Source organism: Cryptotermes secundus, unplaced genomic scaffold, assembly GCF_002891405.2.
Source record: "Cryptotermes secundus unplaced genomic scaffold, Csec_1.0 scaffold55, whole genome shotgun sequence".
NCBI classification, from domain to species: domain Eukaryota; kingdom Metazoa; phylum Arthropoda; class Insecta; order Blattodea; family Kalotermitidae; genus Cryptotermes; species Cryptotermes secundus.
In genome coordinates this window covers 1,606,386-1,623,601 of record NW_019740654.1, presented here as the reverse complement: position 1 = coordinate 1,623,601, position 17,216 = coordinate 1,606,386, and the positions used below count along the sequence as shown (strand labels likewise).

General features: G+C 44.7%; 1 protein-coding gene across 1 annotated transcript in view; it reads right to left on the bottom strand.

Annotated features, from left to right (window-relative positions):
* Positions 1-17,216, bottom strand: part of LOC111872334 — a 148,833-nt gene that overhangs the window by 16,613 nt on the left and 115,004 nt on the right. Inside the window, exon 3 of the mRNA XM_023866090.2 lies at positions 15,789-15,924. Coding sequence (XP_023721858.1) covers positions 15,789-15,924 — 136 coding nt within the window. The remainder of the gene's footprint in view (positions 1-15,788; positions 15,925-17,216) is intronic.

Genomic DNA, 17,216 nt, shown 5'->3' with positions numbered 1-17,216 from the left:
AGTCTGCTTTTACCGGTTCTCACGGTCTCTTCGCTTGCAGATTTCTTATATTTTTTCTTCTACCCTGAAGATGGAGGCGATACGTTCCTCCGAAACGTCGGTTAACACCACATATACACGGTGCCAAATCACAGAAGACTGCTTTCTTCAAAGTCCTCTTTAAGTGTGCTGACTTTAGTTATTATTTTCTTTTATTGCTAGTGGCGTGGGACTAAGTTCCTCGTACTGCGGCAAATTCTGGCCTATTGTACCAGCCCCAGATGATAGTTGAGGGTGATTGTGGAACAACTGGTGGTATGAAGATTGGCAGGGGAAACCGAAGTACTCGGAGAAAACCTGCCCCAGCGCCACTTTGTCCACCACAAATCCCACTTGACCAGACCCGGGATCGAATCCGGGCCGCCGCGGTGGCAAGCCAGCGACTAACCGCTTGAGCTGAATCTACTTAACTGTAGGTCTAATGGTTATTCGTAAGAATTTTTCTAAATTCGTAAGATTGGAATTTTTCACGTTGATGACTATGAAGAATGCCGTCTTCTGGGATGTGTTCCTCCGAAACCTCGGTTTACACGACGCCACATCCCAGAAGACGGCATTCTTGTTCTAAATTCTATGAAATTACCATTGCGAGGATACGGCTGAGAACTTCTTCTGCTCCCTATAAATGCCTCTGTTTAAGTATCTCCAAAACAGTAAGACTCGCGGAAGTAAAACATTTTACGCTGCTATATACACAAGCGAAGAACTCCCGAGATGCGCTCAGAAATGCGTTTAAACCTTGATACGAAGTGTCCGTTACTTCAGTCTTGTCTTAATCAAAACTGGAATTTGTCGACAAAGTCAGTATAACGTCCCAGTATAACATTTCGTGAGAGCCAATTCAATGTTCCTCATGTCGTTTCGCTCGTAGAGACAGAAGAGAGAGACAGATGGATAAAGCAACAGGAGCATTTATGAAAGTATCCATTACGAATGCGACAAAATTTTGCAACATTATTATTATTATTATTATTATTATCGCTTTCATCAGTTTCCTCATTACATTATTGATAATGAGAGCCGGGATAGCTCAGTCAGTATAGCGACTGGCTATGGGGTGCACAACCAATGGTTCGGAGTTCGAGTTCCGTTAGGACAAGAATTTTCACTTCTCCATCTCGTCATCACCGGCTCTGGAGTCCACCCAGCCTCCTATGCAATAGGTACCTAGGGCCCTTTCTTCCAGGGGTATAGCGGCCGGAGCGTGAAGCTGACAGCTCAGTCCAATTTAGTGCCAAGGTCTAAAATGGTGGGGATATAACGCCAATTGCTCATATGTCTTCATGGTTAAGTGCTTAATTAATTAAGCAAGGAGAGCTTGAAGACGTCATTCTTCCCATGTTTTACTAAGTTAACAACTAAGAGCAACCGAAATTAGTAATTTGGCGTGGCAACGCTCAGTCTCTTATTAAAAGGAGATACATAGCAATCACTATTCTGCCTCAGAGGTCCTCCGGGAAGAAACGAACGTACTTCTTGTCCTGTCTCACTAACTCGTTACTGAGCGCGGCCTGTAGTAATAGGTGAAGCCGCGCGGTAGCTTAGTTAGTTGAGGCACTATGCTAAAAGCCGGAAAGTCGCTGGTTCCATTCCCGATGAGGTCACTGGATCCTTTAAATTAACTGAATCCTTTCAGCCGCAATGGCCATGGCATCGATTCAGCCTCTAACAGAAATGAGTACCAGGAATCTTCCTGAGGTTGAAGGGCGCCGGCGCGTAAGGATGACAAACTCACCGCCATCTATGAGCTGACTGTCTAGAAAATGTGAGAGCCTCGACATCTCACAAACCTATGGGCATCCACGGCACATTACAGGGACAGTTTCAATTTTTCTGTAGCAACAGGTTCATTCAAGAGTTACGAAAAGGTACTGACAGACAGGAATATCTGGTTTCCTGGAAACTAGAAGAAGGAAGGAAGGAAGAAAACGGAGACAACGAGAAGGAACAAAGAGACACAAATGTAAAAGCAAAGGGAAAATATAGAAATATGAAGAGATGAAGTATGAAGATGAGAAAGTACAAGAAAGGTGGACGGAAATAAGTGCCGAAAAAAGAAAGACATGACAGAAAAAAAGGAAGAAAAATGGTAGAAAAGAAAATAGAGAAATGCAACAAATAAAGATGAAGAATAGAACGGATAAAAAACGGAAATGAGGCAAGAGAGAAGGGACGTAAATGGAATTGGGGAGAGGAAGACAACAGAAATAGAGGGAAAGAAATGAAAGGGAGAAAGAAGGCAAAGTAAGAAATAAGGAAGGGCAGAAGGAGCGACAGTAGGTAGATCCTGAAGGAGCGAAGAAAGAAAGGAATATAAGAGAGAAATGCACGTAAGCGAGTAACCGGCAAGACGGTTTTGTTCCCGAGAACTTCTATGCAGTTCAATTTATCCGTTTATGTGCCAAACGCCGTGTGGTGCTGACTTCAGTATTTTACATGTGTATATAGAATTCACGCCAAGTGCCGACTTAACAGAGCCCAGCTCAGCGAGCGGCCCGATAACTTACATCACAGCTTTCACCCTCCACCCCCAATGAACGCTTTCGTAAGACATAAACCGGTCGTCTACAAAAAAAAATTATGTTCATATTACACTACCTTCTAACGATTTAGACGAGTCGTGCATGTAAAATGTGAAACAGATAAATCTGTCTCACATTTACTTCCCGGGTAGTTTAACGGAAAATAATACAGGGTGATTCATTCGGAGGATTTCCAGGATTAATAATTATAAATCACACAATAATTTACCGATGAAGAAGAAACTCGTTGAGTACAGACCTTCGCAGAAGTGGGGATAATTTAATAATATAATTTGTTGAAAATGTATTTTACTTCTCTAGGATAAACAGACTGATATGACGCTCCAGTTTCTCGAAAGACAGAAGAAATTACATCCATTGCAGATAGGTCGCGAACTGGGGAAGTAGGCACCAAGCCTTATTGCAAAGTACCTAGCATTGTCAAGTTTCGATTTAACCGCTGTAATATAACATGATTTATAATTAATTCAAGTCCTTCCAAAAGAGAATCGCCCTGTATAATTTATGGTGGAACGGTAAGTGATATCCTCATTCCAATATTTATGATGCATTTTACGAAACTTTATAACTGAGGATAATATTAAAAGTGGTTAAAGAAATAGAATATGAATGTGAGTATTGGATTAATCTGCATTAAATGTTGATAATTGAAGGTATTTTTGTGAAGAAGATAATACAATCTCATGTTCCATAAAAGGTGGGAAATTTCGTCAGCTTTGAAATTACTGTCTTCTTATGAAGGACTGTGGTCCATGGACGTAATTAATTAATTCTACAAAATAAGCCGTCTTTAGTGTTTTAAATTTTGAACATCCTTCTCAGAAAATTTATCTCACTTTTCCGGATCATATTCGGAAAAGAATATTCAGCTACAACTTTAATTTTTTTCCCCTTTGCACTACAGCCCCAGTGGGCCTAGGCCTACCTCCATGAACTTCTCCATTCACTTCGGTTTTTCTAGATTTTACACATACGGTAGGACTCCTTGGGCGGGTGATCAGCTCGTCGTAAGGCCTCTACCTGTACACGAACACAGAAAAACGCACACACACAAACTAAACATCCATGCCCTTAGTGGGATTCGAACCCACGATCCCGGTTTCCAAGCGAGCGAAGACAGTACATGCCTTAGACCGCTCGGCTACCGTGACCGACTACAAATTTTTACTCCATACAATTTCAGGTGTACCGACCTTGGCAGTCAGGCGGTTAGCAAACCTGATTTTTACTGCGAAGGAAACGGATTCACATCTCGGCCCTTAACTTCACTGGCCTGAAGTGTGTATGGTTCTACTCAGTTTCTCCAGGGGATATCTGAGGTAGGGCATTTAATCACACTATGAGGTTTTATTTATATTCACTTTACATTTCAGCATTAACTGATCTTCCTATCAGTAGATGTCACGAAAGAAAGTCAGTAAATAGGTCACAAATGGATGCAAAACGTAAAACAAGTAATATTCGAACCTGTAAGAACATTTATTTCTCGAAACATCCTCCACCAACATTGACACAATCGTTCTATCGCTTTACCATTGCTTCAAAACCCGCAGCATAGAAGACTGACTGTTATCTCAGCCCATTCGGCACCCCCGTTTTAACTTCTTCATCAGGGAAGCGTTTGCCATGTTTCTCTAAACATCTGTGAACCTCTTTACGCGACAAACACTTCCCAGCGCAAACAGGAAACGCCTTTGCATTGAGTCATTTAGCCCTTCGGTAGCATACGCCTCAAGCATGATCGCCATTTTGACTACTGAAATCAGCCTCTGAACATTTGCATGCACGTCTGCTACCTAGACTCTCATGAAGCTGGACCGTGCTGCTACCTAGTGACATACAGAAAACCTATTACTTTCATTACAGCAATTTTACTTCCATTTGAGAACTACGTGTATTTACTAACTCTCTCTCGTATATAACCCATGCAGCTGGATAAGAATCGTTAGATAAACCGGGAATGTCCTAAACAGGTTCAGAGATTTCCTCCGAAAAAGGCAGAAGACGATTTCTGACGTATGAGATGCGACGACTTCTGGTCTGGTAGAAAGATATTGACGTTTCGGAGCATCCTTAGTCCTACGTCTTCATGGTAGTAGTAATCTACTATGAATATAGAAGACTTCTACCCTGAAGACGGAGAAAGATGGATGCTCTGAACGTTGATAGCATTCTACCAGACCGGAAATTTATACGCTGAAGATGGAGGCAAAGAATTGCTACCTTTTGCTAATTCACAGGTTCTATATCCTGAAGACTGCAGCAACAGGTTCCTCCGAAAGTTTGGTCTTCTACCTTGAATTTGGAGACAGCAGCCTCCTAAACGTCGTATTCTTTTACAAGAACAAATGCCTTCATCCTAACGATGTCAGTAGCAGGTTTCAACGAAACTTTGGGAGGTCTACAATTCTACCACAGAAAATAACGTAATTACTCTGCATGCCCACAGCTGTGAGAAGTCCAGACATCACAAAGCGAAAACATTTATAGTCTCAATAAATAACACGTGACATGTGACGTCCAGTACTCTGTGGTAAAAAGAAAGATCTAATACACAACTCCATATTAGCTCCAAAAGATTCATGTTTTGATGAAATGTTACATTACGTGGTAACACAATTTTGAGGCGCCAACAGTTACCACCTAAATCATGTCATGGTGATTAGCTACCAAAACGAACATGTTGAAAATACGGGTGCATGTTAGCTGACAGAAAGAGGTGGAACCATTCATAACTTTCTGTGACATATCATCTGTGTGATATGCTTGGTCGCCAGAATTTCTGCGCTCACATTCATTTCCAGAACATATGCGGCATTAACACACTTCTGTACGTATTAACAGCAGTAAATGGTACCAATCCTCTCCTCAAGTCTAATTACGTCAAGTGACGTCAAATTACGCCAAGTCACATCAAGCTACGACAAGTCACATCAAGTCACGACAAGTCACTTCAAGTCACGCCATGTCATGCCAAGTCACGTCTACTTACGCTAAGTCACGCGAAGTCACGCGAAGTCACGTCACCTCACTTCACCTAACTTAACAGGAGGAAATGGTACCCCTCAGTTACTGATAGATGCGCACAAGTCTACTGCGCAAACCTACCCTAACCTAAACCTAACCTACCTCTAATCTAACCTAACTTAACCTACCACAACCTAACTTAACATAACCTAGCCTAGCATAGCCTCGGCTCGCCTCGCCCCGCCTAGCCTCACGGCAAATTACGTCAAGTCACGTCAAATCATGCCAAATCACGTCGTGTCACGAAAAGTCACACCCAGTCACGCCAAATCACGCGACGTTACGTCAAGTTACGTCTTATCATGCCAAGTCAAGTCTAATCACGCCACGTCATGTCATATCACGCCAAGTCACTTCACGTCACCTCACTTCACCTAACTTAACAGCAGGGAATGGTACCCCTCAGTTACGGATGGATGCGCACAAGTCTACTGCGCAAACCTAACTTAACCTAACCTACCCCTAATCTAACCAAACCTAACTCAACCTAACTTAACCTAACCCAGCCGAACATAACCTAGCCTAGCATAGCCTCGGCTCGCCTCACGTCAAATTAAGTCAAGTCAAGTCAAATCCCGCCAAGTCACGTCATGTCACGCAAAGTCACGCCAAGTCACGTCTAATCACGCCAAATCACGCGACATCACCTCACCTCACTTCACCTAACTTAACAGCAGGGAATGGAACCCCTCAGTTACTGATTGATGCGCACAACTATACTGCGCAAACCTAACCTAACCTAACCTAATCTAACCTAAGCTAACCTAACCTAGCCTAGACTCGCCTCGCCCGTCACGCCTCGACTAACGTCAAATTACGTCAAGTCACGCGAAATCACGCCAAGTCACGCCACGTCACGCGAAGTCACGGCAAGTCACGTCACGTCGAGTCACGTCAACTCACCTCACCCCACTTCACCTAACTTAACAACAGGGAATGGTAACCCTCAGTTACCGATTGATGCGCACAAGTCTACTGCGCAAACCTAACCTACCCCTAATCTAACCTAACCTAACTCAACATAACTTAACCTAACCTAGCCGAACATAATGTAGCCTAGCGTAGCCTCGGCTCGCCCAGTCTCGCCTCACGTCAAACTACGTCAAGTCACGTCAAATTTCGCCAAGTCACATCATGTCACGCAAAGTCACGCCAAGTCACGTCTAATCACGCCAAATCACGCAAAGTCACGTCAGGTGACATCACCTCACCTCACCTCACCTCACTTCACATAACTTAACAGCAGGGAATGGTACCCCTCAGTTACTGATTGATGCGCACAAGTATACTGCGCCAACCTAACCTGCCCTAACCTAACCCAACCTAACCTAACGGAAGCTAACCTAACCCAACCTAACCTAACCCAACCTAGCCTAGCCTCGCCTCGCCCCGTCACGCCTCGCCTGACGTCAAATTACGTCAAGTCAGGTCAAAACAAGCCAAGTAACACCAAATCAACTGATGTCACGCCAAATCACGCCAAGTCACGCGAAGTCACGCCAAGTCACGCCAGTCAAGTAACGTCGAGTCACGTTAACTCGCCTCACCCCATTTCACCTAACTTAACAGCAGTGAATGGTACCCCTAAGTTACTGATTGATGCGCACAAGTCAACTGCGCAAACCTAACCAAACCTAACGTAAACCTAACCTACCCTAACCTAACCCAACGTAACTTAACCTAACGCAACCTAACGTAGCCTATTCTAACCTAGCCTTGCCATGCTACGCCTCGCCTCACGTCTAATTACGTCAAGTCATTTCATGTCACGCCAAGTCACATCAAGTCACAACAAGTCACGCCATGTCATGCTAAGTCACGTCTAATCACGCCAAGTCGCGTCACCTCACTTCACGTCACCTCACCTCACCTAACTTAACCCTCAGTTACTGATTGATGCGCACAAGTCTATTGCGCAAACCTAACCTACCCTAACCCAACCTAACCTAACCTAACGTAACCTAACCTAACCTAACCTAGCCCAGCCTCGCCTCACGTCTAATTACGTCAAGTCACGTCAAATCACGCCAAGTCATTTCATGTCACGCCAACTCACATCAAGTCACGACAAGTCACATCAAGTCACGGCAAGTCACATCAAGTAACGCCATGTCATGGCAAGTCACGTCTAATCACGCTGAGTCAGGAGAAGTCACGTCACCTCACTTAACCTAACTTAACATGAGGAAATGGTACCCCTCAGTTACTGATTGATGCGCAAGTCTACTGCGCAAACCTAACCAAACCTAAATTACACATAATCTAACCTAACTCAACATAACTTAACCTAACCCAGCCGAACATAACCTAGCCTAGCGTAGCCTCGGCTCGCCCCGTCTCGCCTCACGTCAAATTACGTCAAGTCACGTCAAATCTCGCCAAGTCACATCATGTCACGCAAAGTCACGCCAAGTCACGTCTAATCACGCGAAGTCACGCCAAATAACGTGACGTCACATCACCTCACCTCACTTCACCTTACTTAACAGCAGGGAATGGTACCCCTCAGTTACTGATTGATGCGCACAAGTATACTGCGCAAACCTAACCTACCCTAACCTAACCCAACCTAACGTAACCTAACCTAGCCTAGCCTAGCCAAGCCTCGCCTCGCCCCGTCACGCCTCGCCTCACGTCAAATTACGTGAAGTCAGGTCAAAACAAGCCAAGTCACACCAAATGACGCCAAATCACGCGAAGTCACGCCAAGTCACGCGGAGTCACGCCAAGTCAAGTAACGTCGAGTCACGTCAACTCACCTCACCCCACTTCACCTAACTTAACAGCAGTGAATGGTACTTCTAAGTTACTGATTGATGCGCACAAGTCCACTGTGCAAACCTGACCAAACCTAACGTAAACCTAACCTACCCTAACCTAACCCAACGTAACTTAACCTAACCTAACGTAGCCTATTCTAACCTAACCTAGCCTAGCTACGCCTCGCCTCACGTCTAATTACGTCAAGTCATTTCATGTCATGCCAAGTCACATCAAGTCACGAGAAGTCACATCAAGTCACTTCATGTCATGCTAAGTCACGTCTAATCACGCTAAGTCACGCGAAGTCACGTCACCTCACCTCACCTAACTTAAAAGCAGGGAATGGTAACCCTCAGTTACTGATTGATGCGCACAAGTCTACTGCGCAAACCTAACCTAACCTAACTTAAGCTAACATAACCTAACCTATCCCAGCCTAGCTTCGCCTCACGTCTAATTACGTAAAGTCACGCCAAATCACGCGAAGTAATTTCATGTCACGCCAAGTCACATCAAGTCACGTCTAATCACGCTAAGTCACGCGAAGTCACGTCACCTCACTTCACCTAATTTAACTGGAGGAAATGGTACCCCTCAGTTACTGATTGATGCGCACAAGTCTACTGCGCAAACCTAACCTAACCTACCTCTAATCTAACCTAACTTAACCTACCTCAACCTAATCTAACCTAGCCGAACATAACCTAGCCTATCGTAGCCATGGCTCGCCTCGCCCAGTCTCGCCTCACGACAAATTACGTCAAGTCACGTCAAGTCATGCCAAGTCACGTCATGTCATGCATAGTCACTCCCAGTCACAAATCACGACAAAATACGCCAAGACACACAAGGTCACGTCTAATCACGCCAAGTAACGCCAACTCACGTCACCTTACTTCACCTAACTTAACAGCAGGGAATGGTACCCCTCAGTTACTGATTGATGCGCACAAGTCTACTGTGCAAACCTAACCTAACATAACCTAGCCTAACCTAACCTAAAATAACCCAACCTAACCTAAACTAACCTAACCTAACCTCGCCCAGTCTCGCCTTGATTCAAGTCAAGTCACACCAAGTTACGCCAAGTGACGTCTAATCACGCCAAGTCACGCGAAGTCCTGTCATGTCACGTCACGTCACGTCACGCCACCTCAACTCACCTCACTTCACCTAACTTAGCAGCAGGGAACGGTACACATCAGCTACTGAATAATTAGCACAAGTCTACGGCGCAAACCTAACTCAAACTAACCTAAACCTAACCTACCCTAACCCAACCTAACTTAACATAACCTAACCTAGCCTAGCCTAGCCTCGCCACGCCTCGCACCGTCTCGCCTCACTTCAAATTACGTCAAATCTCGCCAAGTCACGCCATGTCACGCCAAGTCAAGTCTAATCACGCCAAATGCCGCGAAGTCACGCCAAGTAACGTGACGTGACATCACCACACCTCACCTCATTTCACTTTACTTAACAGAAGGGAATGGTACCCCTCAGATACTGATTGATGTGCACAAGTATACTGCGCAAAACTAGCCTAACCTAACCTAACCTAGCCTCGCCCCGTCACGACTCGTCACACGTCAAATTACGTAAAGTCACGTCAAAACAAGCCAAGTCACTCAGAATCACGCGAAGTCACGTCACGTCACGTCACGTCGCGTCACGTCAACTCACCTCACCACACTTCACCTAACTTAACAGCAGTGAATGGTACCCTTAAGTTACTGATTGATGTACACAAGTCCACTGCGAAATCTAACCAAACCTAAAGTAAACCTAACCTACCCTAACCTAACCCAACGTAACTTAACCTAACCTAACCTAGCCTAGCCTAGCTACACCTCGATTCACGTCTAATTACGTCAAGTCACATCAAGTCACGCCAAGTTATTTCATGTAACGTCAAGCCACGTCAAGTCACTTCATGTCACCTCACCTCACCTAACTTAACCCTCAGTTACTGATTGATGCGCACAAGTCTACTGCGCAAACCTAACCTACCCTAACCTAACGTAACCTAAACTAACCTAACCTATCCTAGCCTAGCCTCGCCTCAGGTCTAATTACGTCAAGTCACGTCAAATCAAGCCAAGTCATTTCATGTCACGCCAAGTCACATCAAGTCACGCCATGTCATGCCAAGTCACGTCTAATCACGATAAGCCATGCGAAGTCACGCCAAGTCACGTCACCTCACTTCATCTAACTTAACTGGAGGAAATGGTACCCCTCAGTTACTGATTGATGCGCACAAGTCTACTGCGCAAACCTAACCTAAACTAACATAAACCTAACCTACCTCTAATCTAACCTAACCTACCTCAACCTAACTTAACCTAACCTAGCCGAACATAACCTAGCCTAGCGTAGCCTCGGCTCGTTCCGTCTCGCTTCACGTCAAATTACGTCAAGTCACGTCAAATCTCGCCAAGTCACGTCATGTCACGCAAAGTCACGCCAAGTCACGTCTAATCACGCCAAATCACGCGAAGTCACGCCAAGTAACGTGACGTGACATCACCTCACCTCACTTCACCTAACTTAACAGCAGGGACTGGTAGCCCTCAGTTACTGATTGATGCGCACAAGTATTCTGCGCAAAAGTAACATAACCTAACCTAACCTAACCTACCCTAACCTAACCTAGCTTCGCCTCGCCCCCTCACGCCTCGCCTCACATCAAATTACGTCAAGTCACGTCAAAGCAAGCCAAGTCACACCAAATCACGCGAAGTCACGTCACTTCGAGTCACGTCAACTCACCTCACCCCACTTCACCTAATTTAACAGCAGTGAATGGTACCCCTAATTTACTGATTGATGCGCAGAAGTCCACTGCGCAAACCTAACCAAACCTAACGTAAACCTAACCTACCATAACCTAACCCAACGTAACTTAACCTAACCTAGCCTAGCCTAGCTACGCCTCGCCTCACGTCTAATTACGTCAAGTCACGTCAAATCAAGCCAAGTCATTTCATGTCACGCCAAGTCACATCAAGTCACGCCATGTCATGCCAAGTCACGTCTAATCATGCTAAGTCACACGACGTCACGTCACCTCACTTCACGTCACCTCACCTAACTTAACAGCAGGGAATGGTAACGCACAGTTACTGATTGATGCGCGCAAGTATACTGAGTAAACCTAACCTACCATAACCTAACCTAACCTAACCTAAGCTAACCTAACCTAACCTATCCCAGCCTAGCCTCGCCTCACGTCTAATTAAGTCAAGTCACGTCAAATCACGCCAAGTCATTTCATGTCACGCCAAGTCACATCAAGTCACGACAAGTTACGTCATGTCATGCCAAGTCACGTCTAATGACGCCAAGTCACATCACCTCACTTCACCTAACTTAACAGTAGGAAATGGTACCCCTCAGTTACTGATTGATGCCCACAAGTCTACTGCGCAAACCTAACCTAACGTATCGTGAACCTAACCTAGCCTTACCTAACCTAGCCTCGCCTCGCGTCAATTTACGTCAAGTCACGTCAAATCAGGCCAAGTCACGTCATGTCACGTATAGTCACGCCCAGTCGCGCCAAATCACGACAAATCACGTCAAATCACGCCAAGTCACGCCAAATGACGTCAAGTCACGTCAAACCACGCTGTCACGTCAAATCATGTCACGTCACGTCACGTCATTTCAACTCACATCACCTCACCGAACTTAACAGCAGGGAATGGTACCCCTCAGTTACTGATTCATGGCCACAAGTCTACCGTGCAAACCTAACGTACCCTAACTTAATCTAACCCAAGCTGACCTAACCAAACCTAATCTAGCCTAGCCTCGCCTCACATTAAATTACGTCAAGTCACGCCAAATCACGCCAAGTCACGTCTAATCACGCGAAGTTACGAGAAGTCACGCGAAGTCACGCCACGTCACGTCACTTCACCTCACCTCAACTCACCTAACTTGACAGCAGGGAACGGTACCCCTCAGTTACTGATTCATGCGCACAAGTCTACTGCGCAAACCTAACCTAACCTACCCTAACATAACCTAACCTAACTTAACCTAACCTAACCTATCCTTACCTAACCTAGCCTCGCCTCACGTCAAATTACGTCAAGTCACGTCAAATCAGGCCAAGTCACGTCATGTCACGCATAGTCACGCCCAGTCGCGCCAAATCATGACAAATCATGCCAAGTTAAGCCAGGTCACGTCAAGTCACGTCTAATCACGCCAAGTCACGTCACGTCACCTCACCTAACTTATCAGCAAGTAATGATACCTCTCAATTACTGATTCATTCGCACAAGTCTACTGAGCATACGTAACCTAACCTAACATAACCCAACCTAACCTAAACTAATCTAACCTAACCTAACCTTAGCTACCCTCGCCTAGCCCCGTGTCGCCTTGCCTCAAGTCAAGTCACGTCAAATCACGCCAAGTGACGTCAAGTCACTTCAAATCACGCCAAGTCACGCCAAATGACGTCAAGTCACGCCAAATCACGTCATGTTACGCAAAGTCACGCCAAATCACACCAAGTCAGGTCTAATCACGCCAAATCACGCCAAGTCACGCCAAATGACGTCAAGTCACGCCAAATCACGTCATGTTACGCAAAGTCACGCCAAATCACACCAAGTCAGGTCTAATCACGCCAAATCACGCCAAGTCACGCGAAGTCACGCCACGTCACGTCACTTCACCTCACCTAGCCAAATCACGCCAAGTCACGCCAAATGGTTACTGATTGAAGCGGAGAATTCTACTGTACAAACCTAGCCTAACCTAACCTAACCTAATCTATCCTAGTCTCGCCTGACGTCAAGTCACGCCAAATCACGTCATGTTACGCAAAGTCACGCCAAATCACACCAAGTCAGGTCTAATCACGCCAAATCACGCCAAGTCACGCGAAGTCACGCCACGTCACGTCACCTCACCTCACCTAACTTAACAGCAGGGAATGGTACCCCTCAGTTACTGATTGAAGCGGAGAATTCTACTGTACAAACCTAGCCTAACCTAACCTAACCTAATCTATCCTAGTCTCGCCTGACGTCAAGTCACCCCAAGTCACACGAAGTCACGTGAAATCACGCCAAGTTACGTCAAGTCACGTCATGTCACTTCACGTCACGTCACCTCACCTCACCTCGCCTCACCTAACTTAAGGATGACGAATGCATAGAGATATCCTGCGAAATGTGACATACACAAATCGTTTGTTATGGTGAATTCTTGTAGCGCGTTAACAGGTTATACTATGCACAAAATGGAGTCACTTCTGAAGTGTCCTCCAAACTGAAAACAATCCTCGTATGAGAAGTGTAATTAAGAACTCAAATAATTATTTATCCCTTGAAAAGATGTAGCAGGCAATCTGTCTTCTGGGATATGTTTTTTAGTCCTTTGTAAGTAAACAGACGTTTCGGAGAAATATTTCGTCTCTTTCCTCAAGATTTAAGAATAAACGAAACAAGAAATCAGTATGAAGCAGGCAACAAGCAGAGCTCTACTTTCTTGTTTTACTTATTATTCGACCCTGAAGAAGAATGCGAGATGTTACTTCGAAACGTCCGTTGATTTTCAACTGACTATACAGTATTGTATCCCAGTGGATAGAACGCTTTGTAAATACAGCTGTGGGCCGCGCCATAGCTCAAGCGGTTAGTAGCTGGCTTCCCACCGTGGCGGCCCGGGTTCAATCCCGGGTCTGGTTAAGTGGGATTTGTGGTGGACAAAGTGGCGCTGGGGCAGGTTTACTCCGAGTACTTCGGTTTCCCTTGCCAATCTTCATTCCACCAAATTCTCCATCATCATAATCACCTGGGTAAGGCTACAATAGGCCAATCAGTGGCCGCCGTGCCGAGTGGACCCAGTTGGACTCCACTCCCCACTAAGCGAATTAAAAAAAAAATACAGCTGTGAGAATGCTACATACTGCAGCAATAAGTTTGTTGCTGTATCTGGAAAGATCCGTTCAAAATTAGGCAGCGTGCATAATGCCACTGAAGTTGTGTTTGTGTGGGGCTTACCCTTAGAGTCTTCAAACAACAAAATTCTTCTGCGATTTCAAGTTCCAGCACCGGCGAGTGCCAACACTGTGGTCTTAAATGACCACAGTGAACTTGAGAATGGATTGTAGAGGCGTGCTCGTGTCCTGTTTCAAAGAACTATCCCAGAATTCCTCGGCCTGGAGGCCATCAACCCTAAGTCCTTTCGGCGTTTTCGTCGTGCCTTCAGACAACTGATGGGTAGAATTTTAGAGTAGTTCACGACCACTTCCGTTCCTTTTCAATTAATTATTCACTAATTATCGTATCATTTGGCTCCGTGTAATACCACAAATTTAAAACTCGTTAAACACGCCATGAATAAATAAAATATCCCTCCTTTCATGTCCAACAGTGCGGAAAACTATGCGAAAACTTACTCTGGATAATAGACCGGGCACTATAGTCAGAAGATTTTGCGGTAAAATGAGGAATTATTATTATTTTTGTTCGTCTCCTCCAGTGCTTGCCTGTAAATTGTCTTCGACTTTATGTTGTGATTGTCCATAATGCAATTACCTGTATCTACACTGTGCTCTGTCTGTAATTGGCCTTGCGGCTGTTGACTCGGCACATAAATAATANATATATATATATATATATAGTGACGTAGTTGCCCAAAGCATTAAGCTACAGAGCCAGAATAAACCCGTTGCTGTGTAAACACATTCCTAACGGAGTCAACAGTGGAACTTCGGTTGCTTAGTATCGAAAGTTTCGGTGGACGCGTATTCGTGACAACTATTTCTGACAAAGGAATTTCCATGGACATCAGCTAGCCTATATAAGGAGCCATGAAGAATCCACATTAACAATTCAGCGTGAAGGCGGGGTCGAATAACCCCACTATAGCAATGCGAATAGTAGGAGACGAAAAGTGAAGTCTCGAATCTGAGACAGTAAAATATGATCACAAGTTCCACGGGATTCTGAACCGAAAATGACTGCGCTGGCGAGGACCAGCAGCAACTGTAAACGACAGACCCTGTCCTCTCGTTAGAGAGAGCGCCCCTCATCAACAAACCCGCAAATGTCTGATAGTAATAAAAATCTGGTCGTGATCCCCAGACGGGTGCTTTATTCCAAGACAGACTGGCCGACTGACCGTCGGTCAAACATAAGACTCGACTCGACTCATTAATTGATTCGTGAGACAGACGTCGTTCAAGTCAGTCAGTGAGAGTCCGGTGGAATGAGAAGCAGAATTAATAGAGGCCTCGGAAGTCACGATTGAGTGTGACCTGTGCTAATTGATTGTAATTGTAAAGAAGCGCCAGTAAACCCAATCATCAAATCCAGAACCCACCATTTCAAGTCACGCTAGCCCCCAGTACGTGACAATATGTAGATATATATAACTGTTGTGACTTACACACTACTTCCATCCGGCCCTCGCCTCCCGCAGACGAGAAGTTGGGTCTCTCTGCCGACACCTCGCAGCGGTAGGTGCCGCTAGACTTGAGGTTCACGCTCTTCAGGGCCACTTGTTTGTCGTTAGACATCTGATGCTGCAACAGAAGAACACAGCGCATTAGGCCGGTGGAACTGCAACACAAGAACACAGCGCATTAGGCAGGTGGAACTGCAACACAAGAACACGGCGCATTAGGCAGGCGGAACTGCAACACAAGAACACAGCGCATTAGGCGGGTGGAATTGTAACACACGAAAACGGCGCATTAGGCAGGTGGAAATGTGACACAGGAACACAACACGGCAGGCAGGTGTATATGCGACACAGGAACACAACACGACAGGCAGGTGGAAATGTGACACATGAGCACAACACGGTAAGCAGGTGGAAATGTGACACAGGAACACAACACGGTAGGCAGGTGGAAATGCAACACAGGAACACAACACGACAGACGGGTGGAAATGTAACACAAGATCACAACAGGTGGAAATGTAACAACAAAATAGGTTAGGCAAGTGGAAATGAAATATGAGAACGAAACATTTTAAAGTGATGGAGATGTAATGCAAGAATACAATGCCTAAAATTTGCAGAGATACACCAAAACAAAAACAAATCGCACAACACGTGTGGAAATGAAACACAAGAACAAAACTTATTTAAAAGATGAAGATGTAATAAAATGACACAAGACTTTAGGCAAGTCGAAATGCAACACAGGAAGACAGCGCCTCAAAGTGTGGCGACACAGCAAAGAAAACATAATTTCAAGCAAGTGGGTATGCAATACGAGAAGATAATATGATAAGCGTGTCATATAATAAAGAAAATGAAATAAAATTTAATAAAAATATTTCTGTATTTAAGTAAATTACTCCTGGTTATATTATCTAATGACCTAATATATTCGCAAAATATTTTAATATAACAATACAAAGACTTATATGATTCATTTAACTATAATTCTCTGACCGACAGCCTTGTCTGTCATGTCTTTGTTAGTGTATTTATAAATGTTCTTATTGTGAATTTTTCTTTTCCAAACTGAAATGAGGAACTTTTGTTAATCTTAGTATTTGCAATGTTTAGGCGTATAGTAGGCGCATTTCTACTCGTATATAGAATCAGATTAAATGATAAATTTTAGAAAATTCCCTTCATAATATTTCTCGCAATGAGCTCGATGGGCTATCTCATGGATAAGAGGACTCTACCTACCCGCTTATTCAGCAGCTGTCACTTGATAAACGGGCAAAACACTCTCTTCTACCGTTTGTGTAGTTACACTCTACCGGAATTTCCTACTCTTGTTTTAAGATATTATCTCTGCATCGAAACGTCAAGTATTTTCGATGACTGCAACATTCAGAAACTACACCACCC